This window comes from Acipenser ruthenus, chromosome 52, assembly GCF_902713425.1.
Source record: "Acipenser ruthenus chromosome 52, fAciRut3.2 maternal haplotype, whole genome shotgun sequence".
Taxonomy (NCBI): domain Eukaryota; kingdom Metazoa; phylum Chordata; class Actinopteri; order Acipenseriformes; family Acipenseridae; genus Acipenser; species Acipenser ruthenus.
Genome location: NC_081240.1, coordinates 311,083 through 337,376, shown reverse-complemented (window position 1 = coordinate 337,376; position 26,294 = coordinate 311,083). Strand labels below are relative to the sequence as shown.

The 26,294-nt window shown below is 40.1% G+C and overlaps 1 protein-coding gene and 2 long non-coding RNA genes across 5 annotated transcripts; 1 reads left to right on the top strand and 2 right to left on the bottom strand.

Annotated features, from left to right (window-relative positions):
• The first annotated feature begins 748 nt into the window (after positions 1-748).
• On the top strand, positions 749-25,459 carry LOC117965755 (stonustoxin subunit alpha-like). Of its 3 annotated transcripts, none has more exons than XM_059016264.1 (6): positions 749-849; positions 2,175-2,216; positions 15,681-15,801; positions 17,256-18,995; positions 23,373-23,438; positions 24,538-25,459. In XM_059016264.1, exons 3-6 carry the CDS (start codon positions 15,702-15,704, stop codon positions 25,068-25,070), a joined length of 2,439 nt encoding a protein of 812 aa, XP_058872247.1. In that variant the 5' UTR covers positions 749-849; positions 2,175-2,216; positions 15,681-15,701; the 3' UTR covers positions 25,071-25,459. The 3 variants fall into 3 exon arrangements, with proteins under 3 accessions (XP_058872247.1, XP_058872248.1, XP_058872249.1); XM_059016266.1 differs by having other exon boundaries at positions 760-849; positions 2,196-2,216; XM_059016265.1 differs by lacking the exon at positions 2,175-2,216 and having other exon boundaries at positions 750-849.
• LOC131723011 (uncharacterized) lies at positions 2,199-3,381 on the bottom strand. The gene is made up of 3 exons (XR_009320103.1): positions 3,238-3,381; positions 2,613-2,855; positions 2,199-2,530 (listed from the first exon to the last, which is right to left on the bottom strand). It is a non-coding gene; the product is annotated as an uncharacterized LOC131723011 (long non-coding RNA).
• LOC131723012 (uncharacterized) lies at positions 16,797-17,907 on the bottom strand. Its single transcript, XR_009320104.1, has 3 exons — positions 17,828-17,907; positions 17,531-17,705; positions 16,797-16,871 (listed from the first exon to the last, which is right to left on the bottom strand). It is a non-coding gene; the product is annotated as an uncharacterized LOC131723012 (long non-coding RNA).
• Positions 25,460-26,294: the final 835 nt, after the last annotated feature.

The following is a 26,294-nucleotide window of genomic DNA, read 5'->3' as shown; positions in this document are numbered from 1 at the left end:
TACAGTACAACTGTATAATTCATTAATATATCAGACTTAATGTATGTATTATTTTAAAGTATTTAAACCAATAGATGTTACATCTAATGGTCATTTAATGTTTGATTATGAGACACCATATATACACAGTTCCATGAACACATATATTTCAATTCATATAGCGTGGCGATCCTGTGTGATACAAATGAAATGTCTCAAATCCTCTTTGAACTTTGATTATGGATTTTAGTGGACCAGGTCTCCAGAGGAAGGTAAGAGGCAGCAATGAGAGGCTAGTGAATTAACCCACTATCTGTCTGTCTGTCTGTATGTGCCCCCTCGCCCCCCAGATTGGAACCCAGGCCTCCAGAGGAAGGTGAAAGGCAGCAATGAGAGGCTGGTGAATTAGCCCAGTGTAGGACTAGGAGCACTAACAGAAGCCATGATTGAGACAAAATAAACAAATTCTTGTTACCAAAATTGTTCATGTGTATGTTCTAATAGGAGCACCAGCAGGAAAAGGACGCTCCACAGATATGCAAGTATATTATGCATGAGATTTTCTGTGTGGCAAAAATAAACTCAAGTTTCTGTGCACTTTATTTGGATTTATTTTAAAATTTACCACTTCCCAGAAAATGGGCGGGTTCTGGGCGGGTTTTCAGGAGGAAGTGGGTGGGTTTTCAGGAGGAAGTGGGCGGGTTTTCAGAAAAGTAGTTGGCAGCTGGTTGGCTGCCTTGGTTAAAAGGAGAAAACTACTAGAAAGTCACCTCAGAATTTGCAAAAGAAAGTAAGTTAGCAGTTATTTAATCTTAAATAACCAAGAGCTTTGCTGAACCTGAATACTGTATTCAATCATTCAGAAGTCTGGTGAGTGACATTTTAATATACATATACATATAATATACATTGTTTAATTTTTTATATATATTATTGTATATAGTAAAGTAAAAATACACTCAAACCAGCCAGAATTACTTATGGATTCATATTTGTAGTTTTTATGCTGAAAAGTAGAGTTTGAGCTGTAAAATGGAGTGTTGAGAATTAACACAGAGAATGTTCTTGAAATTAAAACAAATCCTCCTGGATACATTTTAAAACTATAGTTTATCATTTTTATTACGTATCTATTTGTTAAATTGCCTTCTGCATTGACAGATTCATATTAAGTATTTTAGTAGGAAATATTTTATTTTGGATTTATTTAGAAAGAAACGTGACTGAAGACATTAACATTAATCTGAGTTCAGTCTAATTATAATAGAAGGAACCCAAACTTGGGTACAATTGAAATTAGAAGGCTAATTTAACTTCCTGATGAATATAAAGACATACTAAATGCTAAGCAGGACAACACAGCGGCTAATAAGAAAAAGCAAGATACTTGGAAAGTTGTTTTAAACTCTGGACTGCAGTTCAATGTAAAACATGTGCTGTGGGCTTTCTCATTGAATGGTGGAGTAACGTCAACATTTGCCATGACCATTAAAAGTACATCCAGGTGTGTTCGTTGTTTTGAATTATTTTCAGGTTATTGAATAAACAAAGTAACTTGCCTTGATTCATCTGAGGTCAGTATTTGATGGCTAGTTGTAATTGGTAGTAATGTATTGTAATGTATTTTCTATTGTTTTGGCCAGGTTTCAGTATTTGCACTATTCCGATTATTTTATGAAGGGTATTATTTGTTAGAATTAAACAGATGTAGAAAATGCAGGTTGCTATATGATGTGTTATTTTATTCTGAATACAGCAAAAAGTATTATTTGGTACTCTGCTTTGTACTGCACAACATTATGCCACTGTAGCTTTAATTAGAAGAGAAGAGAAGCGCTGTGACGTTGCTGCTCAACTGCATCTCGGTACAAGTTGCATTGAGTTCTATATTTTAACTCAGTAAACAAAAGGAGAAACCCGTGCCTGAGGATCTAAAGAGTTTTGAATGAAGAAATGTCGTCTTGGACATTGTTTGGACACTTCATGAAGCTGACCGGTTCCTCCGAAGAGTAAACTTACAACTGTACCATCTTATGTTACAGCCTATCGCAGGCCAAGTGACAGCAGATAAAATAATGTTTCTATTCTTTAAAAAAAATATGTTCTATGAAAGACTTACTGTCGACTACGCCACATTGTTTTGTTAAGGTCAAGGTCCTTCCAAAAAAGTAATTTATAATTCTCTTCTTAACCAGGTTGTTTCTTTTATTCCCCAGGAGTTCACACACACAGCACAGGTAAGTATTTTAGATTTTTAAAAGTTGCTTTATTCTCTATTTAGGCTAGATCATTTCTCAATATAACAATCTGTTTTCTCCAGCTCTCACAAGGAGAAGCCTGAATAATGCAACCAAATACACAAAAAGGCAATTATACACCCCAACCCCTCACTCCCAAACTGATAGTCCAAGGCGTGACCGGATGACCATACGTCGTCCACTCCCTGGTCCAGACCTCCTCTTGGGCCCCTGTCCCGACGCCTGTTTGGGCAACCCTCCCAATAGGGCACTGAGCTTCAGCTGAAGGCCTCAGGAGAGATCCCAGGGAAAACCTGGGAGGGACAAGCAAGAACAACCTACAGGGAATGAACGCAAAGTAAATCACCACTATAGTTACTATGGCAGTTAACTAACCTGCCGGCACTGGCTTGACCCACGTCTCTCTCCTTACTCTGCCCCGAGCCCCGCGGTGATATGCTGCCGTCTCACAGGTTGGAGTTCACTGCTCCCACACGCTGTCCGTCCGGTCCCCGCTCTGCTGCGCAGACCCAGCGAGTATCCAGAATTCAGAGCAGGTGCTGCCGCTCACAGACTGGAACTGTCCGCTGCCAGGAGCTCGCAATCCACACCCTCAACTGTACTGATCCAATATGAGTCCTCAGAAGTAATAGGAGTAGTAGCAACAATTCAAGTAAATTAAATTTAATAACAATAAAAAGAAAAGAACGCTAAAATCACAAGCTCGAGCAAAAATAAAATATTTAAAACTATACTTTTCTGCTTGCAGACAGTCTATAAATCCTCACGGTAATCCCATACAACAAGCACCGGAGTTTAAAAAGAGGAAGGTACACAAACAATAAAAACATTAAAAAGAAAAACAGTTGCATACAACAAGGTCTATAAAAATCTTTGTGTTCTAGTATACCGGATAAATACACTTCTCCTGTAGGAAGGGCGACAGTGTACAGAGTTCAGAGCGAAACTGCCCGATTAACACCAAAACGTAAACAACAAACGCAAAAATTCTTGTCAGTACCTCGTTTCAATTTCAAGTCCCGCGGTCCTCCCAGAGTGAGTCCACGAAACAAAACGAAACTGACACTGTCCGTGCACAAAAAAATCCCAGCTGCTCGCTGTACCTAATCTCGTCCTCTTTGTTTTCGTTTAACTTTCCCCTGGCTTCTCTCTCTTTCCTATTCCGGTTCTTCCTAGTTCCACACTCCCTTCTCTTTGTTCCTCACCCTTTTTTATACCCCATAGCCCTTCTAATTCCAGTTGTTTGGGGCAGGTACCTATACACACCTGGAATTTTTTTCCATGTACTAAAGTGAAAATACACTCAAACCAGCCAGAATTACTTATAGATTCATATTTGTAGTTTTCATGCTGAAAAGTAAAGTTTGAGCTGTAAAATGGAGAGTTGAGAATTAACACAGAGAATGTCATTGAAATTAAAACAAATCCTCCTGGATACATTTTAAAACTATATTTTATCATTTTATTGTGGATCTTTTGGTGACATTGCCTTCTGCATTGACAGATTCATGCAAAAAAAAAAGTATTTTAGTAGGAAATATCTTATTTTGAAAGAATGTAAAGTTGAAGACTTGAGCAAAAATGACTGAAGACAGTAACATGAGTCCCAGTCCAGTATAATTATAATAGCACATGAAGCTGTTCAGAAATGTATTGTGCTATTGCAGTAACATGAATCTGAGTCCAGTATAATTATAATAGCGCATGAAGCTGTTCAGAAATGTATTGTGCTATTGCAGTAACGTGAGTCCCAGTCCAGTATAATTATAAGAGAACATGAAGCTGTTCAGAAATGTATTGTGCTATTGCAGTAACATGAATCTGAGTCCAGTATAATTATAATAGCGCATGAAGCTGTTCAGAAATGTATTGTGCTATTGCAGTAACGTGAGTCCCAGTCCAGTATAATTATAATAGCGCATGAAGCTGTTCATAAATGTATTGTGCTATTGCAGTAACATGAATCTGAGTCCAGTATAATTATAAGAGCACATGAAGCTGTTCAGAAATGTATTGTGCTATTGCAGTAACGTGGGTCCCAGTCCAGTATAAATATAAGAGCACATGAAGCTGTTCAGAAATGTATTGTGCTATTGCAGTAACATGAATCTGAGTCCAGTATAATTATAATAGCGCATGAAGCTGTTCAGAAATGTATTGTGCTATTGCAGTAACGTGAGTCCCAGTCCAGTATAATTATAAGAGCACATGAAGCTGTTCAGAAATGTATTGTGCTATTGCAGTAACGTGAGTCCCAGTCCAGTATAATTATAAGAGCACATGAAGCTGTTCAGAAATGTATTGTGCTATTGCAGTAACATGAATCTGAGTCCAGTATAATTATAATAGCACATGAAGCTGTTCAGAAATGTATTGTGCTATTGCAGTAACATGAATCTGAGTCCAGTATAATTATAATAGCACATGAAGCTGTTCAGAAATGTATTGTGCTATTGCAGTAAGGTGAGTCCCAGTCCAGTATAATTATAAGAGAACATGAAGCTGTTCAGAAATGTATTGTGCTATTGCAGTAACATGAATCTGAGTCCAGTATAATTATAATAGCGCATGAAGCTGTTCATAAATGTATTGTGCTATTGCAGTAACATGAATCTGAGTCCAGTATAATTTTAAGAGCACATGAAGCTGTTCAGAAATGTATTGTGCTATTGCAGTAACGTGAGTCCCAGTCCAGTATAATTATAATAGCACATGAAGCTGTTCAGAAATGTATTGTGCTATTGCAGTAACATGAATCTGAGTCCAGTATAATTATAAGAGCACATGAAGCTGTTCAGAAATGTATTGTGCTATTGCAGTAACGTGAGTCGCAGTCCAGTATAATTATAACAGCACATGAAGCTGTTCAGAAATGTATTGTGCTATTGCAGTAACGTGAGTCCCAGTCCAGTATAATTATAAGAGCTCATGAAGCTGTTCAGAAATGTATTGTGCTATTGCAGTAACATGAATCTGAGTCCAGTATAATTATAAGAGCACATGAAGCTGTTCAGAAATGTATTGTGCTATTGCAGTAACATGAATCTGAGTCCAGTATAATTATAATAGCGCATGAAGCTGTTCAGAAATGTATTGTGCTATTGCAATAACATGAATCTGAGTCCAGTATAATTATAAGAGCACATGAAGCTGTTCAGAAATGTATTGTGCTATTGCAGTAACATGAATCTGAGTCCAGTATAATTATAATAGCGCATGAAGCTGTTCAGAAATGTATTGTGCTATTGCAGTAACGTGGGTCCCAGTCCAGTATAATTATAATAGCGCATGAAGCTGTTCAGAAATGTATTGTGCTATTGCAGTAACGTGAGTCCCAGTCCAGTATAATTATAAGAGCACATGAAGCTGTTCAGAAATGTATTGTGCTATTGCAGTAACATGATTCTGAGTCCAGTATAATTATAATAGCACATGAAGCTGTTCAGAAATGTATTGTGCTATTGCAGTAACGTGAGTCCCAGTCCAGTATAATTATAAGAGCACATGAAGCTGTTCAGAAATGTATTGTGTTATTGCAGTAACGTGAGTCCCAGTCCAGTATAATTATAATAGCACATGAAGCTGTTCAGAAATGTATTGTGCTATTGCAGTAACATGAATCTGAGTCCAGTATAATTATAAGAGCACATGAAGCTGTTCAGAAATGTATTGTGCTATTGCAGTAACGTGGGTCCCAGTCCAGTATAATTATAAGAGCGCATGAAGCTGTTCAGAAATGTATTGTGCTATTGGAGTAACATGAATCTGAGTCCAGTATAATTATAATAGCGCATGAAGCTGTTCAGAAATGTATTGTGCTATTGGAGTAACATGAATCTGAGTCCAGTATAATTATAATAGCGCATGAAGCTGTTCAGAAATGTATTGTGCTATTGCAGTAACAAGAATCTGAGTCCAGTATAATTATAATAGCACATGAAGCTGTTCAGAAATGTATTTTGCTATTGCAGTAACGTGAATCTGAGTCCAGTATAATTATAATAGCGCATGAAGCTGTTCAGAAATGTATTGTGCTATTGCAGTAACATGAATCTGAGTCCAGTATAATTATAATAGCGCATGAAGCTGTTCAGAAATGTATTGTGCTATTGCAGTAACGTGAATCTGAGTCCAGTATAATTATAATAGCGCATGAAGCTGTTCAGAAATGTATTGTGCTATTGCAGTAACATGAATCTGAGTCCAGTATAATTATAATAGCGCATGAAGCTGTTCAGAAATGTATTGTGCTATTGCAGTAACGTGAATCTGAGTCCAGTATAATTATAATAGCGCATGAAGCTGTTCAGAAATGTATTGTGCTATTGCAGTAACATGAATCTGAGTCCAGTATAATTATAATAGCACATGAAGCTGTTCAGAAATGTATTGTGCTATTGCAGTAACATGAATCTGAGTCCAGTATAATTATAATAGTGCATGAAGCTGTTCAGAAATGTATTGTGCTATTGCAGTAACGTGAGTCCCAGTCCAGTATAATTATAATAGCACATGAAGCTGTTCAGAAATGTATTGTGCTATTGCAGTAACATGAATCTGAGTCCAGTATAATTATAATAGTGCATGAAGCTGTTCAGAAATGTATTGTGCTATTGCAGTAACGTGAGTCCCAGTCCAGTATAATTATAATAGCACATGAAGCTGTTCAGAAATGTATTGTGCTATTGCAGTAACATGAATCTGAGTCCAGTATAATTATAATAGCGCATGAAGCTGTTCAGAAATGTATTGTGCTATTGCAGTAACGTGAATCTGAGTCCAGTATAATTATAATAGCACATGAAGCTGTTCAGAAATGTATTGTGCTATTGCAGTAACATGAATCTGAGTCCAGTATAATTATAATAGCGCATGAAGCTGTTCAGAAATGTATTGTGCTATTGCAGTAACATGAATCTGAGTCCAGTATAATTATAATAGCGCATGAAGCTGTTCAGAAATGTATTGTGCTATTGCAGTAACGTGAATCTGAGTCCAGTATAATTATAATAGCGCATGAAGCTGTTCAGAAATGTATTGTGCTATTGCAGTAACATGAATCTGAGTCCAGTATAATTATAATAGTGCATGAAGCTGTTCAGAAATGTATTGTGCTATTGCAGTAACGTGAGTCCCAGTCCAGTATAATTATAATAGCACATGAAGCTGTTCAGAAATGTATTGTGCTATTGCAGTAACATGAATCTGAGTCCAGTATAATTATAATAGCGCATGAAGCTGTTCAGAAATGTATTGTGCTATTGCAGTAACGTGAATCTGAGTCCAGTATAATTATAATAGCGCATGAAGCTGTTCAGAAATGTATTGTGCTATTGCAGTAACATGAATCTGAGTCCAGTATAATTATAATAGCACATGAAGCTGTTCAGAAATGTATTGTGCTATTGCAGTAACATGAATCTGAGTCCAGTATAATTATAATAGTGCATGAAGCTGTTCAGAAATGTATTGTGCTATTGCAGTAACGTGAGTCCCAGTCCAGTATAATTATAATAGCACATGAAGCTGTTCAGAAATGTATTGTGCTATTGCAGTAACATGAATCTGAGTCCAGTATAATTATAATAGTGCATGAAGCTGTTCAGAAATGTATTGTGCTATTGCAGTAACGTGAGTCCCAGTCCAGTATAATTATAATAGCACATGAAGCTGTTCAGAAATGTATTGTGCTATTGCAGTAACGTGAATCTGAGTCCAGTATAATTATAATAGCGCATGAAGCTGTTCAGAAATGTATTGTGCTATTGCAGTAACGTGAATCTGAGTCCAGTATAATTATAATAGCGCATGAAGCTGTTCAGAAATGTATTGTGCTATTGCAGTAACATGAATCTGAGTCCAGTATAATTATAATAGTGCATGAAGCTGTTCAGAAATGTATTGTGCTATTGCAGTAACGTGAATCTGAGTCCAGTATAATTATAATAGCACATGAAGCTGTTCAGAAATGTATTGTGCTATTGCAGTAACGTGAATCTGAGTCCAGTATAATTATAATAGCGCATGAAGCTGTTCAGAAATGTATTGTGCTATTGCAGTAACATGAATCTGAGTCCAGTATAATTATAATAGCACATGAAGCTGTTCAGAAATGTATTGTGCTATTGCAGTAACATGAATCTGAGTCCAGTATAATTATAATAGTGCATGAAGCTGTTCAGAAATGTATTGTGCTATTGCAGTAACATGAATCTGAGTCCAGTATAATTATAATAGCACATGAAGCTGTTCAGAAATGTATTGTGCTATTGCAGTAACATGAATCTGAGTCCAGTATAATTATAATAGCGCATGAAGCTGTTCAGAAATGTATTGTGCTATTGCAGTAACATGAATCTGAGTCCAGTATAATTATAATAGCACATGAAGCTGTTCAGAAATGTATTGTGCTATTGCAGTTACGTGAGTCCCAGTCCAGTATAATTATAATAGCACATGAAGCTGTTCAGAAATGTATTGTGCTATTGCAGTAACGTGAATCTGAGTCCAGTATAATTATAATAGCACATGAAGCTGTTCAGAAATGTATTGTGCTATTGCAGTAACATGAATCTGAGTCCAGTATAATTATAAGAGCACATGAAGCTGTTCAGAAATGTATTGTGCTATTGCAGTAACGTGAGTCCCAGTCCAGTATAATTATAATAGCACATGAAGCTGTTCAGAAATGTATTGTGCTATTGCAGTAACATGAATCTGAGTCCAGTATAATTATAAGAGCACATGAAGCTGTTCAGAAATGTATTGTGCTATTGCAGTAACGTGAGTCGCAGTCCAGTATAATTATAACAGCACATGAAGCTGTTCAGAAATGTATTGTGCTATTGCAGTAACGTGAGTCCCAGTCCAGTATAATTATAAGAGCACATGAAGCTGTTCAGAAATGTATTGTGCTATTGCAGTAACATGAATCTGAGTCCAGTATAATTATAAGAGCACATGAAGCTGTTCAGAAATGTATTGTGCTATTGCAGTAACATGAATCTGAGTCCAGTATAATTATAATAGCGCATGAAGCTGTTCAGAAATGTATTGTGCTATTGCAATAACATGAATCTGAGTCCAGTATAATTATAAGAGCACATGAAGCTGTTCAGAAATGTATTGTGCTATTGCAGTAACATGAATCTGAGTCCAGTATAATTATAATAGCGCATGAAGCTGTTCAGAAATGTATTGTGCTATTGCAGTAACGTGGGTCCCAGTCCAGTATAATTATAATAGCGCATGAAGCTGTTCAGAAATGTATTGTGCTATTGCAGTAACGTGAGTCCCAGTCCAGTATAATTATAAGAGCACATGAAGCTGTTCAGAAATGTATTGTGCTATTGCAGTAACATGATTCTGAGTCCAGTATAATTATAATAGCGCATGAAGCTGTTCAGAAATGTATTGTGCTATTGCAGTAACGTGAGTCCCAGTCCAGTATAATTATAAGAGCACATGAAGCTGTTCAGAAATGTATTGTGCTATTGCAGTAACATGAATCTGAGTCCAGTATAATTATAATAGCGCATGAAGCTGTTCAGAAATGTATTGTGCTATTGCAGTAACATGATTCTGAGTCCAGTATAATTATAATAGCACATGAAGCTGTTCAGAAATGTATTGTGCTATTGCAGTAACGTGAGTCCCAGTCCAGTATAATTATAAGAGCACATGAAGCTGTTCAGAAATGTATTGTGTTATTGCAGTAACGTGAGTCCCAGTCCAGTATAATTATAATAGCACATGAAGCTGTTCAGAAATGTATTGTGCTATTGCAGTAACATGAATCTGAGTCCAGTATAATTATAAGAGCACATGAAGCTGTTCAGAAATGTATTGTGCTATTGCAGTAACGTGGGTCCCAGTCCAGTATAATTATAAGAGCGCATGAAGCTGTTCAGAAATGTATTGTGCTATTGGAGTAACATGAATCTGAGTCCAGTATAATTATAAAAGCGCATGAAGCTGTTCAGAAATGTATTGTGCTATTGCAGTAACATGAATCTGAGTCCAGTATAATTATAATAGCACATGAAGCTGTTCAGAAATGTATTGTGCTATTGCAGTAACATGAATCTGAGTCCAGTATAATTATAATAGCGCATGAAGCTGTTCAGAAATGTATTGTGCTATTGCAGTAACATGAATCTGAGTCCAGTATAATTATAATAGCGCATGAAGCTGTTCAGAAATGTATTGTGCTATTGCAGTAACATGAATCTGAGTCCAGTATAATTATAATAGCACATGAAGCTGTTCAGAAATGTATTTTGCTATTGCAGTAACATGAATCTGAGTCCAGTATAATTATAATAGCACATGAAGCTGTTCAGAAATGTATTGTGCTATTGCAGTAACATGAATCTGAGTCCAGTATAATTATAAGAGCACATGAAGCTGTTCAGAAATGTATTGTGCTATTGCAGAAACGTGAGTCCCAGTCCAGTATAATTATAAGAGCACATGAAGCTGTTCAGAAATGTATTGTGCTATTGCAGTAACATGAATCTGAGTCCAGTATAATTATAAGAGCACATGAAGCTGTTCAGAAATGTATTCTGCTATTGCAGTAACGTGGGTCCCAGTCCAGTATAAATATAAGAGCACATGAAGCTGTTCAGAAATGTATTGTGCTATTGCAGTAACATGAATCTGAGTCCAGTATAATTATAATAGCGCATGAAGCTGTTCAGAAATGTATTGTGCTATTGCAGTAACGTGAGTCCCAGTCCAGTATAATTATAAGAGCACATGAAGCTGTTCAGAAATGTATTGTGCTATTGCAGTAACGTGAGTCCCAGTCCAGTATAATTATAAGAGTACATGAAGCTGTTCAGAAATGTATTGTGCTATTGCAGTAACATGAATCTGAGTCCAGTATAATTATAATAGCACATGAAGCTGTTCAGAAATGTATTGTGCTATTGCAGTAACATGAATCTGAGTCCAGTATAATTATAATAGCACATGAAGCTGTTCAGAAATGTATTGTGCTATTGCAGTAAGGTGAGTCCCAGTCCAGTATAATTATAAGAGAACATGAAGCTGTTCAGAAATGTATTGTGCTATTGCAGTAACATGAATCTGAGTCCAGTATAATTATAATAGCGCATGAAGCTGTTCATAAATGTATTGTGCTATTGCAGTAACATGAATCTGAGTCCAGTATAATTATAAGAGCACATGAAGCTGTTCAGAAATGTATTGTGCTATTGCAGTAACGTGAGTCCCAGTCCAGTATAATTATAATAGCACATGAAGCTGTTCAGAAATGTATTGTGCTATTGCAGTAACATGAATCTGAGTCCAGTATAATTATAAGAGCACATGAAGCTGTTCAGAAATGTATTGTGCTATTGCAGTAACGTGAGTCGCAGTCCAGTATAATTATAACAGCACATGAAGCTGTTCAGAAATGTATTGTGCTATTGCAGTAACGTGAGTCCCAGTCCAGTATAATTATAAGAGCTCATGAAGCTGTTCAGAAATGTATTGTGCTATTGCAGTAACATGAATCTGAGTCCAGTATAATTATAATAGCACATGAAGCTGTTCAGAAATGTATTGTGCTATTGCAGTAACATGAATCTGAGTCCAGTATAATTATAATAGCGCATGAAGCTGTTCAGAAATGTATTGTGCTATTGCAATAACATGAATCTGAGTCCAGTATAATTATAAGAGCACATGAAGCTGTTCAGAAATGTATTGTGCTATTGCAGTAACATGAATCTGAGTCCAGTATAATTATAATAGCGCATGAAGCTGTTCAGAAATGTATTGTGCTATTGCAGTAACGTGGGTCCCAGTCCAGTATAATTATAATAGCGCATGAAGCTGTTCAGAAATGTATTGTGCTATTGCAGTAACGTGAGTCCCAGTCCAGTATAATTATAAGAGCACATGAAGCTGTTCAGAAATGTATTGTGCTATTGCAGTAACATGATTCTGAGTCCAGTATAATTATAATAGCACATGAAGCTGTTCAGAAATGTATTGTGCTATTGCAGTAACGTGAGTCCCAGTCCAGTATAATTATAAGAGCACATGAAGCTGTTCAGAAATGTATTGTGTTATTGCAGTAACGTGAGTCCCAGTCCAGTATAATTATAATAGCACATGAAGCTGTTCAGAAATGTATTGTGCTATTGCAGTAACATGAATCTGAGTCCAGTATAATTATAAGAGCACATGAAGCTGTTCAGAAATGTATTGTGCTATTGCAGTAACGTGGGTCCCAGTCCAGTATAATTATAAGAGCGCATGAAGCTGTTCAGAAATGTATTGTGCTATTGGAGTAACATGAATCTGAGTCCAGTATAATTATAATAGCGCATGAAGCTGTTCAGAAATGTATTGTGCTATTGCAGTAACATGAATCTGAGTCCAGTATAATTATAATAGCGCATGAAGCTGTTCAGAAATGTATTGTGCTATTGCAGTAACATGAATCTGAGTCCAGTATAATTATAATAGCACATGAAGCTGTTCAGAAATGTATTTTGCTATTGCAGTAACGTGAATCTGAGTCCAGTATAATTATAATAGCGCATGAAGCTGTTCAGAAATGTATTGTGCTATTGCAGTAACATGAATCTGAGTCCAGTATAATTATAATAGCGCATGAAGCTGTTCAGAAATGTATTGTGCTATTGCAGTAACGTGAATCTGAGTCCAGTATAATTATAATAGCGCATGAAGCTGTTCAGAAATGTATTGTGCTATTGCAGTAACATGAATCTGAGTCCAGTATAATTATAATAGCGCATGAAGCTGTTCAGAAATGTATTGTGCTATTGCAGTAACGTGAATCTGAGTCCAGTATAATTATAATAGCGCATGAAGCTGTTCAGAAATGTATTGTGCTATTGCAGTAACATGAATCTGAGTCCAGTATAATTATAATAGCACATGAAGCTGTTCAGAAATGTATTGTGCTATTGCAGTAACATGAATCTGAGTCCAGTATAATTATAATAGTGCATGAAGCTGTTCAGAAATGTATTGTGCTATTGCAGTAACGTGAGTCCCAGTCCAGTATAATTATAATAGCACATGAAGCTGTTCAGAAATGTATTGTGCTATTGCAGTAACGTGAATCTGAGTCCAGTATAATTATAATAGCGCATGAAGCTGTTCAGAAATGTATTGTGCTATTGCAGTAACATGAATCTGAGTCCAGTATAATTATAATAGCACATGAAGCTGTTCAGAAATGTATTGTGCTATTGCAGTAACATGAATCTGAGTCCAGTATAATTATAATAGTGCATGAAGCTGTTCAGAAATGTATTGTGCTATTGCAGTAACGTGAGTCCCAGTCCAGTATAATTATAATAGCACATGAAGCTGTTCAGAAATGTATTGTGCTATTGCAGTAACATGAATCTGAGTCCAGTATAATTATAATAGCACATGAAGCTGTTCAGAAATGTATTTTGCTATTGCAGTAACATGAATCTGAGTCCAGTATAATTATAATAGTGCATGAAGCTGTTCAGAAATGTATTGTGCTATTGCAGTAACATGAATCTGAGTCCAGTATAATTATAATAGCACATGAAGCTGTTCAGAAATGTATTGTGCTATTGCAGTAACGTGAGTCCCAGTCCAGTATAATTATAATAGCACATGAAGCTGTTCAGAAATGTATTGTGCTATTGCAGTAACGTGAATCTGAGTCCAGTATAATTATAATAGCGCATGAAGCTGTTCAGAAATGTATTGTGCTATTGCAGTAACGTGAATCTGAGTCCAGTATAATTATAATAGCGCATGAAGCTGTTCAGAAATGTATTGTGCTATTGCAGTAACATGAATCTGAGTCCAGTATAATTATAATAGCACATGAAGCTGTTCAGAAATGTATTGTGCTATTGCAGTAACATGAATCTGAGTCCAGTATAATTATAATAGTGCATGAAGCTGTTCAGAAATGTATTGTGCTATTGCAGTAACGTGAGTCCCAGTCCAGTATAATTATAATAGCACATGAAGCTGTTCAGAAATGTATTGTGCTATTGCAGTAACATGAATCTGAGTCCAGTATAATTATAATAGTGCATGAAGCTGTTCAGAAATGTATTGTGCTATTGCAGTAACGTGAGTCCCAGTCCAGTATAATTATAATAGCACATGAAGCTGTTCAGAAATGTATTGTGCTATTGCAGTAACATGAATCTGAGTCCAGTATAATTATAATAGTGCATGAAGCTGTTCAGAAATGTATTGTGCTATTGCAGTAACGTGAATCTGAGTCCAGTATAATTATAATAGCACATGAAGCTGTTCAGAAATGTATTGTGCTATTGCAGTAACGTGAATCTGAGTCCAGTATAATTATAATAGCGCATGAAGCTGTTCAGAAATGTATTGTGCTATTGCAGTAACATGAATCTGAGTCCAGTATAATTATAATAGCACATGAAGCTGTTCAGAAATGTATTGTGCTATTGCAGTAACATGAATCTGAGTCCAGTATAATTATAATAGTGCATGAAGCTGTTCAGAAATGTATTGTGCTATTGCAGTAACATGAATCTGAGTCCAGTATAATTATAATAGCACATGAAGCTGTTCAGAAATGTATTGTGCTATTGCAGTAACATGAATCTGAGTCCAGTATAATTATAATAGCGCATGAAGCTGTTCAGAAATGTATTGTGCTATTGCAGTAACGTGAGTCCCAGTCCAGTATAATTATAATAGCGCATGAAGCTGTTCAGAAATGTATTGTGCTATTGCAGTTACGTGAGTCCCAGTCCAGTATAATTATAATAGCACATGAAGCTGTTCAGAAATGTATTGTGCTATTGCAGTAACGTGAATCTGAGTCCAGTATAATTATAATAGCACATGAAGCTGTTCAGAAATGTGTTTTCCTGTTGTTGTTGGGGGGGGGGGGGGGGCTTGTAATTCAGTCCAAAATTACAAGCTGTGTGGACGTTGGTGAGTGACAAATAAAAGAAAAAACATCAAAAGATAACTTTTTTTTCACTATCCGTATCTCGGAATCCAAGCAGAACGAAATAGGTCACGTCAAGAAACCACACATGCAATATTGTGTGCAAATCCATCGAACGGGTTCAAAGTTATTAAAGTACAAAAAATGGGGTTTAACATTAAAGTTTCACTTAACCCCAACTATACATGATAATCAGGGCCATAACCAGAGCGTACATTCTACCAGGTCAAGCTTAGGTTTCAAGCTCTAGCTGCAGTATTTATATGACTGCCTGGTTTTTGACCTTGGTTTCCTCATAGTTAGTTACAGCCATGATGATAATGAATCCATAATAAAATGCACATTGATTTCCATTCTGTATATTTATCATTTACAAAGCTGCAGTCTGGTAATGTAATTTCACTTTCTCAACACTGCACTACACTTGAAGATGGAAGCTACTGATCAGATGTGTCACCCTTGTTTTGTAGGGCCTCTTCTTCAGATAAAGCATGGCTAATACAGGGGATGAGACGCTGGAGATGGCAGCTCTCGGACGACCCTTCCAGCTGGGAATGCTGTATGACTGCCGGAAGGATCGCCTCATTCCAGGTGACTGCTGACCCTTGCTTGCACTTATTCAGCCCACACGAGTGAGACAGCGCACCAGTGTGAGGCGCAGGAACAGGAGAGATTCAATAGGGAGCCCCCGCAGGGTAATCAGCCACTCTGCATCTGAACAGTTTGCATGTTACAGTAAAAGTTCAAATCTGGAAAATCTTACGTTTTACCGGAAACTGTCAACATTTACCAAGTAAGGTGGTAAATATCTGGAATTATGAAGAAATAGATCGCTTTTCAGACATTTACCTGTTAATCTTACTATTTAGCGAAGCTTAATTGGTAAAGGAACTTGGTTATTCTTGAGATTTACCTGTAAATGTCTGCAGTAAAGCGTTCTGTTTATTTTTGAGATTTGCTAATATTCAGACTTACTGTAACATATTGTAGCGAACCTCGGTCAACGCAGACAGGAATATCACACAGGGAGAGGCAATCTACACACAGGTGGAGGGCGGGCGTGAACCCGGGACCTCTCGCACTGAAGCATAGCACCGATACCGCTGTACAAAAGAGCCGGCTCCCCTGCAAGGAGCGTATATCGGGCTCATGTCTCTGTGTGTGATTACATCACCTTCCAGCCCTGCTGCTGCCTTCCCCCGTGCACGCTACACTATATGTGTAAATATGTGTATGTGTGTGTGTGTGTGTATATATATATATATATATATATATATATATATATATATATATATATATATATATATATATATATACCAAGCATCAAAAGAAACTTATCACTATTATAAAAAATGGTATATAAATGATGGACATTTACAAAATGTTTTTGGTTTCTTTTTAATCACTTGAGTGACTATGACTGAAGCATATGCACTTAATCACCTAATTAGTGAGACAGTTGATTGGACACTGGATATGGAGTGATTTCAGCTTTCAATTTCAAGCTTGAATAAAAGCAATAAAGACAATCACAGAAAAAAAATAATATGCCATGTCTGTCAAGAGAGCAGCGTCTTCGTGCAATCGGCATGTTGGAGGCTGGACTAGGGCAGTGTACCGTGACTCGCCGTCTTGGGTGCTCACAGCCAGCGATTTCAAACCTGGTGAGACGATATAACCAGACACACTCTGTCAATGACAGGACACAAACTGGGAGACCAAGAGTCACAACACCTGCACCATCTTAGTGATGTCAATTGTTAATCAGCACAATAAAAAGTCACTGCACCTGCTCTAATCTGCTTGATCACATCTAGTGAATTTTATACAGATAGAAGTGATAAGTTTCTTTTGATGCTCAAATATAAGTGATATATTTCTTTTGATGCTCAGAACACAGACACACACACACACACACACACACACACACACACACAGCGCTCAGTTTTGGAACATTATGTGGATTTGAAAAAGTTATTTAAAGCCTGAAGTAAACTTTGCCTTGAGATGAATGTATTAAGTTGTTTATCTTGATTGCATGGCAGGAATTACTTTGTGGAACCCAGAACAACTAAAAGGCAGCATAAATAAAGAAAACCAGCCGATAACCGAGTTCAGTGTGAGCACCTCGGACTCCATTGAAGAGAAGGCTTCTGCTTTGAAAGTGGACGCTTCCCTGAAGGCGAGTCTCCTGGGGGATTTGGTTAAAGTGGGTGGAGCAGCAAAGTACTTCAACGACACAAAGAAATCAACAAGACAATCCCGAGTCACTCTGCAGTACTACACAACAACACGATTTGAGAATCTGACCATGAATCACCTGGCCAAAGGGAAAGCGTCTCACACCAGCGTGTTTGAAGACAAGACAGCGACTCACGTGGTCACCGCTGTGCTGTACGGAGCTCAGGCATATTTCATATTCGACCGGCAGGTATCCTCAGAGGAGAAGAAACAGGAAATCCACGGAAAAATGGAGCTTGCAATAAGTAAAATACCTAAAATTACAATCAAAGGTCAAGGCTCTATTGACTTGGAGGAAAAAGAAAAAGCTGAAGTTGAAAAATTTGAATGTACATTTTATGGAGATTTTCATCTCGAATCTAACCCGTTGACTTACCAAGATGCTGTGAAAGCCTACTCAACTCTTCCAAAATTGCTCGGGGACAAAGGAGAGAACGCAGTGCCTGTGAAGGTCTGGCTGTACCCGTTAATCAAGCTGGACTCCAAGGCTGCCAAGCTGGAAAGGAACATAAGTGACTACTTGGTAACATCTGCGGAAACTGTCTTAGAGCAATTTAATACAATTGAAATGCAAAGCAACGACATGATAAAAGACATTGTTACCCAAACGTTTCCTGAAGTCAATGAGAAGATTCAACAACTGAAACAAAGTGGCATGCAGTACAAGTTGAATTTCATGAGAAAACTGTCCGCCGTGCTGCCTTCCATCCGTGGAGGTGTGCAAGAGGAAGAGTCGCTCGGAGAGATTCTAAAAAATCACGAAGAGTCCCCTTTTAACTTTAAAGCACAACATGCTTGGCTGAACAGCAAAGAAAGAGAAATCAATGCAGTGAGACATTGCCTTGCTATTTTAAAAGACATACATGCTGTATCTTCTGTGAATGAGCTAGACAAGGAAGAATTAAATAATGAGACTGAAAATATTGTTTGCTTTACCTTCACCTCACTGCACGAGCCAGAACCATATCTGGAAGATCTAAAAAACTACCTTAAAATCCAAGCAAGTAAGAACACTCAAAGTTCAAGTCCTAGTAAATATTTGCATCAGGAGACCAAGCAATGGGTGAGCAGCGAAACTAAACTGAAGATAAGAATGTATTTGAATGTATTCCAGGAGTTAGTGAACATCAACAGGAAGAATAAGAAAACAAAGTTCTTCATAGCTTCTAAGGAAGACCAGGAGTTTCCTGGAGCCTGCATTCTCCTGCATGAAAATGGAGCATCGAAATACATACATTTCAAGATCCCAGCAAAACCTGACGTCCCTGAGGTCTGTGATGTCACCCATGACAGTGTGACTCTGAAGGTGGTGCCTCCCAGTAGTGATGCTGATCAGAAACTAAAATACCGTCTGGAGTGCATTAATCAGAAGGAATGGGCAATTGAAACCAGCACTGATAAAACAGAGACCCTCACTGTATCAGGCTTGCAGCCGAACATTGAGTATGAATTTAGATGCACAGTGGAAGGGAAGTTGGGGTATTCTGTGAGCAGTGACACAACCAGCAAAGTCAAGACAACAAGTTCATTTGCACAAGACACAGGTCAGTGGTTAGTTCCTTTTTTTAAATGTCACAAATATCTTCTATCATCACCCTTCTCTATAGTAATCATTGACAAGTTAGAGTCTTATACCTTTTTTTAGGGCTGTGTCCGAAGGTTCGTTCTGTAGCCACGGATTCAAAGATTATTTTAAACTAAAGCATAGAGCCGATACCGCTCTGAAGCATAGCGCAGGGCTGGCAGGGGAGAGTGTAGCGTGCACGGGGGAAGGCAGCAGCGGGGCTGGCAGGGGAGAGTGTAGCGTGCACGGGGGAAGGCAGCAGCGGGGCTGGCAGGGGAGAGCGTAGCGTGCACGGGGGAAGGCAGCAGCGGGGCTGGCAGGGGAGAGTGTAGCGTGCACGGGGGAAGGCAGCAGCGGGGCTGGCAGGGGAGAGTGTAGCGTGCACGGGGGAAGGCAGCAGCGGGGCTGGCAGGGGAGAGTGTAGCGTGCACGGGGGAAGGCAGCAGCGGGGCTGGCAGGGGAGAGTGTAGCGTGCACGGGGGAAGGCAGCAGCGGGGCTGGCAGGGGAGAGTGTAGCGTGCACGGGGGAAGGCAGCAGCGGGGCTGGCAGGGGAGAGTGTAGCGTGCACGGGGGAAGGCAGCAGCGGGGCTGGCAGGGGAGAGTGTAGCGTGCACGGGGGAAGGCAGCAGCGGGGCTGGCAGGGGAGAGTGTAGCGTGCACGGGGGAAGGCAGCAGCGGGGCTGGCAGGGGAGAGTGTAGCGTGCACGGGGGAAGGCAGCATCGGGGCTGGCAGGGGAGAGTGTAGCGTGCACGGGGTAAGGCAGCAGCGGGGCTGGCAGGGGAGAGTGTAGCGTGCACGGGGGAAGGCAGCAGCGGGGCTGGCAGGGGAGAGTGTAGCGTGCACGGGGGAAGGCAGCAGCGGGGCTGGTAGGTGACATAATCACACACGAAGACATAAGCCTGATATACCGCTGTACGAAAGAGCCGGCTCCTTTGCAAGAAATGTCTATCGGGCTTATGTGTTTTCAGATTGCATCGCGTATCAGCCCTGTGCACGCTACAATACATTATTTGACATTTTACAAAATGCAATTCCAAAAAGCACTTACTGTGCTTTCTCAGTCAATTCTTATGCCAAAGTAATCAGACGTGCACGTTAACCAGAGACAGAAACAACAACAAGAAAGCGATCACAAACACAAACTGACTTTGCAGGGCGGCAACAAATCCTGTTTCATCTTTCTAACAGTACAGTAATGATATGAATCCCTGGCTTGCTTGTATTTAACATGGTTACCCTGGGTAGTTACGGGACAGTAAAGTGAAACTGAATTCAAATGCACCGTTTTCTTTTTACCTGCAGGGGAATCCATCCTGTCCTGCTAAGAGCTGAGTTTACTGTTTTAGACACGTAATCAAATATGCATGGATCACTTTCCATCAGTACTGTTCAATTGGTAGCTTCCTGTATAAATGACACATGCCACAGGTCCAGGCTCTGTATTAATAGAGGGGATCATATCTTACAGGATTAGATATGACAGGCTCTATATTAATAGAGGGGATCGTATCTTACAGGATCAGATATGACAGGCTCTGTATTAATAGAGGGGATTGTATCTTACAGGATCAGATATGACAGACTTACTCCCCCCACACTGGGGAATACATGGCAGCATTAACTTAGGATACTTGATGACAATAACCTGGCTAATTAGTACTTCACATCACACAGTACTAAGCAGCTGGGTTATTTTTTGCAAACATGTTAGTAGTTTTACAGTGTGTTTACTGTGTGAAGTAATAATATGTAATTGAACTGAGTGCGTTTTAATTTCAGAGTTTATGTAGAAATGGAAGGACAGAAAGGAGCTGTACAATATCTATAGAATACAGCATGGGGTGGTGTGTGATATGAGAATGTAATGCACACCAAGGGGGTTATCCAGGCATTACATGCTCATGTATCACACACACACACACACACACTGCCTATCACACTCTCATACACACACACACACACACACACACATTGCCTATCACACACACACACACACACACACACACACACACACACACACACACACACACACACACACACACACTGCCCCATGCAGTATTTTTATAATCTCTGGTGAACTCCATAAAGAATTGTATTTAAAATAGCAACAACTTTGATAACGTGAACACAGTTTAAAATAAGGTTTGCATTGTGTGAGACAGTACAGAGAAAACCGCGATTGCTGTGGTCTGTACTAGGAGTGATACGCGACTGCAACCAAAGAGAACACTTTGAACTTGTAACTTAAAAACAGCACGTTCCCTTTCAAGCACAAAATGGGTATCAACCCCTTTAAAAAAATAAATAAATAAAAATACATTTAAAAAAAGAAACTCTTAAGATGATAAGCTGACGTTTCATGTAGTTTTTCGGGTGTTGTGGAGCTGAATTCTTCTTCTCTGCAGAGTGACATTCCTGTTTTGTTTTTGTTTTGTTTTTTTGTCGTCAGGGTTTCCGTGGCAATTGTTAGGGAGCGTGTTAAAATGACGCGCTTTCACATTTCTATTTTTCCATTTCTGTGTTCACGGGTTTGTTCTGAGGGTGGTTGTGTTTGCTCACATTTCTGTGAACCCTTTTTGTGTGAAGTGGATTCCCTTCAGTCCGAATCAGAGTGTATTTCAAAGCCCGTTGGTGTGGGTCCGGGTGATTTTTCGGGTGTCCGGTTTCTCCATGTTCGCGGTGACTCCCTCATGGAAATGCAGCTCTGTCCTCAGATGGGATGCGGAGCGGCTGTTGCCGAGGTGGTTCCGATGTTGGAAACGCGGGTTTCTCTTGGATTGATCAGGGAGGGCTGGACGGGTTTCTTTATCAAGCGCTCCCGAGAGGATTGTGGGATGTGCTGCTGTTTAATATAACGTTATAACTACATTAATAACATACGCGTACAGACACCTTACAGTACGCTGCTGAAGAATAAGAATCACACGAAGCTGAATAATGTATAAAGAGATATTAAAAATAAAACATGTCTATATATGTTCGTTGCTGTGAGGGCAGATTATATTAAACTATAATAACGTTCCACTGCGGCTCTCAGGGATGACGTTTTACGATTGCTTCAGCTCACATTCAGCAGGTTCATCAGGCTGTGTGACTGACATATAATCTGACCAATGAAAACGCAGAAAGGGTGGAAACGGTTGTATTATTGGCTGATCGCCCCAAAACAGAAAAAAAACGTCTGATTACTTGTGGAGAAGGGAGGAGAGAGCAGGGAGGATGGAGGAGGGAGCAGGCAGGATGGAGGAGGGAGCAGGGAGGAAGGAGCAGGGAGGATAGAGGAGGGAGTAGGGAACAGGGAGGATGGAGCAGGCAGGAGGTAGCAGGGAGAATGGAGGGGGGAGCAGGGAGGATGGAGGAGGTAGCAGGGAGGGGGGAGCAGGGAGGATAGAGGAGGGAGGAGGGAGCAGGGAGGAGGGAGGAGGGAACGGAGGAGGGAGCAGGCAGGATGGAGGAGGGAGCAGAATGGAGGAGGGAGGAAGGAGCAGGGAGGAAGGAGGAGGGAGCAGGGAGAATGGAGGGGGAGCAGGCAGGATGGAGGAGGGAGCAGGGAGGAAGGAGCAGGGAGGATAGAGGAGGGAGTAGGGAACAGGGAGGAGGGAGCAGGCAGGAGGGAGCAGGGAACAGGGAGGAGGGAGCAGGCAGGATGGAGGAGGGAGCAGAATGGAGGAGGGAGCAGGGAGGAGGGAGGAAGGAGCAGGGAGGAAGGAGCAGGGAGGATAGAGGAGGGAGGAGGGAGGAGGGAACGGAGGAGGGAGCAGGCAGGATGGAGGAGGGAATAGGGAACAGGGAGGATGGAGCAGGCAGGAAGGAGCAGGGAGAATGGAGGGGGAGCAGGCAGGATGGAGGAGGGAGCAAGGAGGAAGGAGCAGGGAGGATAGAGGAGGGAGGAGGTAACAGGGAGGAGGGAGCAGGCAGGAAGGAGCAGGGAGGAGGGAGGAGGGAGCAGGGAGGAGGGAACAGGGAGGAGGGAGCAGGCAGGAGGAAGCAGGGAGGATGGAGGAGGGAGCAAGGAGGATGCAGGTGGGAGTAGGGAGGATGCAGGTGGGAGCAGGGAGCAGGCAGCATGGAGGAGGGAGCAGGGAGGATGCAGGTGGGAGCAGGGTGGAGGGGGGAGGGTGGAGGGAGCAGGGTGGATGGAGTAGGGAGAAGGGAGCAGGGAGGATGCTTGTGGGAGGAGGCAGGACGGTGGAGGGAGCATTCAAGAGGGAGAAGGAAGCATAGAAGAAGGAGCAGGGAGGAGGGAGCAGGGAACAGGGACTGATGAAGCAGGGAGGAGGGAGTGATTTGAGGATGGCGCAGACAGTGACTGTTGTATGTTTCAATTCTATTTCTCTCTCTTTTTTTCTGCCCAGTGAATAAAGTTGCAGTTTACAGTCTGCAGGCTCCAGAGCCAAGGAACAGAGCTGAGTTTTTAAAATGTAAGTCTGTTTGCACTGAAACATTTGATTGAAAGATGTGTCACTCCATTGTGAGAAGAGCTAACACTACAGAACAGGGAGGGGTGGAGCTTGAGGGCAGTAATTATTATTATTATTTATTAGGAATTGTGAAGCCATTAATCTACACTCCTCTCCAACAAGTATTGGTTCAGATGAATACATGCAGAATGACTGGGGGAGGGGCATTTGTTGCCTGTTTTTCCACTCAGACCTTTCTCTCCCTAAATATCTTGGTATCCCTGAATAGATAATCATCCCATCTTTTAATACATGTACAATGCATGTGAAACCAGTTGTGGGGTAAAATGAACAGCTATCCCTCCCAGTCATCCTGTGCTGGTAGTAAATGTATATTGCAGTATCACTGCACTTGTGGGATGGATTGCTCATTAAAATATTAGACAGATATTTGAGGAGTGGATGATATTCTATTGAAGATATTTAGTAAGCAAGGGGTCTGAGTGGGTAAAATGGCAACACATACCCTGTAGGAACATTAAGTGAACTGTAATTGTATGCAGAGCTGCATTTGATTGGTTCCAATTGAAGAAGTTTGATAAGATTGAGGAATTATAATGAACAAAACAATCAAACAGCAAGAGGGTTCAAAGGGTTCATAAGGTCCTTTGTATTTTATTGTGTTGCATGTTCCCATGTGTTGCTACAGCTGTTTACGTGAGGTGTGTGTATTGTTTTAATTATTTTTATTACATTTTGACCACTTTTTTATACTTATAGATAGCTTCACATGTAAGTGCATGGGCCTCTCAGAACTACATTTCCCATCATCCTCCTGCTCACATATGTAATTAAGATGGAATTACTAGTGAGCAGGAGGATGATGGGAAATGTAGTTCTGAGAGGTCCATGCCGGTCCACGGGAAGCCATCTTGAGGCAGAAAATGCAATTTAAAAGTTTAAAAAAGTGGTCAAAATGTATTAAAAAAAAAAATTAAAACAACACACACACCTTCCATAAACAGGATGTGAGGATGCAGCAGACAATGACTGTTGATTTTCTCAGTGATTTGACTTTTCTAACCGTCTCTCCTCTACCCGTCCTCTTCTCTTCAATCAGATTCCTGTCAGCTCACACTGGACCCCAACACAGCGTTTAGAAAACTCTGTCTGTCTGAAGGGAACAGAAAGGTGACATGGAGGGGAGAGACCCAGAGATATTCTGATCACTCAGAGAGATTTGACTACTGGGAACAAGTGCTTTGCAGAGAGGGTTTGTCTGGGACTCGCTGTTACTGGGAGATTGAGTGCAGTGGGGGAGGGGCTTATATAGGAGTCACATATAAAGGAATCAGCAGGAAAGGAATGGATGGTTCCTGTCTCCTTGGATTCAATGACAAGTCCTGGAGTTTGGAATGCTCTGATTCCAGTTACACTGCCCGGCACAATAACAATCACACTGCAATAACTGCCCCCCACTCCCCCAGAATAGGAGTGTATCTGGACTTTAATGCCGGCACGCTGTCCTTTTATGGCGTCTCTGACACAATGACCCTCCTGCACAGATTCCAAACCACATTCACTGAGCCGCTCTATCCTGGGTTTAGGCTTTATTATTATGATTCCCCTGTAACAATCTGCCAGCTGAACTAGACTGTTTTGTGTTGTAAGAAACCCTTTGTATTGAACTCCCTGTCTGTCCTCTCCACTCCTCGGGTGAAGGGAATGTTCAATCTGACACAACTTTGGATGAAAGTTAGGGGGTAAAACGGCGCCACCTGCAGAGCGAAACGAGGGGAATTATTTGTTTTTAGCAACGAATGGATTTCATATGAAGTAACTGTATTTAATTTATTTTAAAAGAATTGTTATGTTTTATATATATTTTAGAAAATGGCATCCAATAGTCAGTGCTGTAACAGTTTTAAAAAAAGTGAACTTAAGTTTGCTTTATTGTGTGTGTGTTTTTGTTTTTTGATTTCCTTAAAATGTTTAATATTTCAGATTTTAGTAATGTGACTTAATAAAAAAAATGAACGTGATAGACTGACTTTTTCTTATTTCTTAATACTCATTAACATGGTTTTTCAAATGAGAATGAGAAAGAAAGAGGGGAATGAGAGAGAAAGAGGTCTGGTAAAGCATAGGGAAGCATTGTAAAGCACAGAGAGGTCTGGTAAAGCATAGGGAAGCATTGTAAAGCACAGAGAGGTCTGGTAAAGCATAGGGAAGCATTGTAAAGCACAGAGTGGTCTGGTAAAGCATAGGGAAGCATTGTAAAGCACAGAGAGATCTGGTAAAGCATAGAGAAGCATTGTAAAGCACAGAGAGGTCTGGTAAAGCTTAGGGAAGCATTGTAAAGCACAGAGAGGTCTGGACTCTAACCCTGGGCTTGAGACTCAGCTCAGTGATTTGGATTCCTGAACAGCTTCTTAGTAAAGGTATTATTCAGCATGCCGCCGCACCGTGAACTAATAAGAAAAGACTTTCAGTACCTGGCAGGCTCTTGTGACATATCAGGCGGGTCATTCTCTTTACTCCTTCTTCTTCTCCTTGGAGTCGGGTCCATGCCTCTCTCTACTGAATCACTCATTCCTCAGTTAGCTGTGTTTCTCCTCTGCAACACAATTGAAACAAGTCCGTTGTGGGGTTTTGGATTTGGTCCCCACCTGGCTACCGAGTCCCCACTTGGTGGATGTGTAACCACACCTAAGACCCCACTTAGATAGGTAGACAAGAACACAAACACACACACAAACACAAATACACACAGGAACCGACACACACAAATACACACAGGAACTGACACGCACACACACACACACACAGATACTGACTGACACGCACACACACAGGTACTGACACACACAGACAGGT

Excerpts from the sequence above, each read along its gene's own strand:
- LOC117965755 (XM_059016264.1), top strand. The coding sequence starts at position 15,702 with ATGGCTAATACAGGGGATGAGACGCTGGAGATGGCAGCTCTCGGACGA. Across the intron at positions 15,802-17,255 it reads GAAGGATCGCCTCATTCCAG|GAATTACTTTGTGGAACCCA; the intron begins GTGACTGCTGAC and ends ATTGCATGGCAG. Across the intron at positions 23,439-24,537 it reads CAGAGCTGAGTTTTTAAAAT|ATTCCTGTCAGCTCACACTG; the intron begins GTAAGTCTGTTT and ends CTCTTCAATCAG.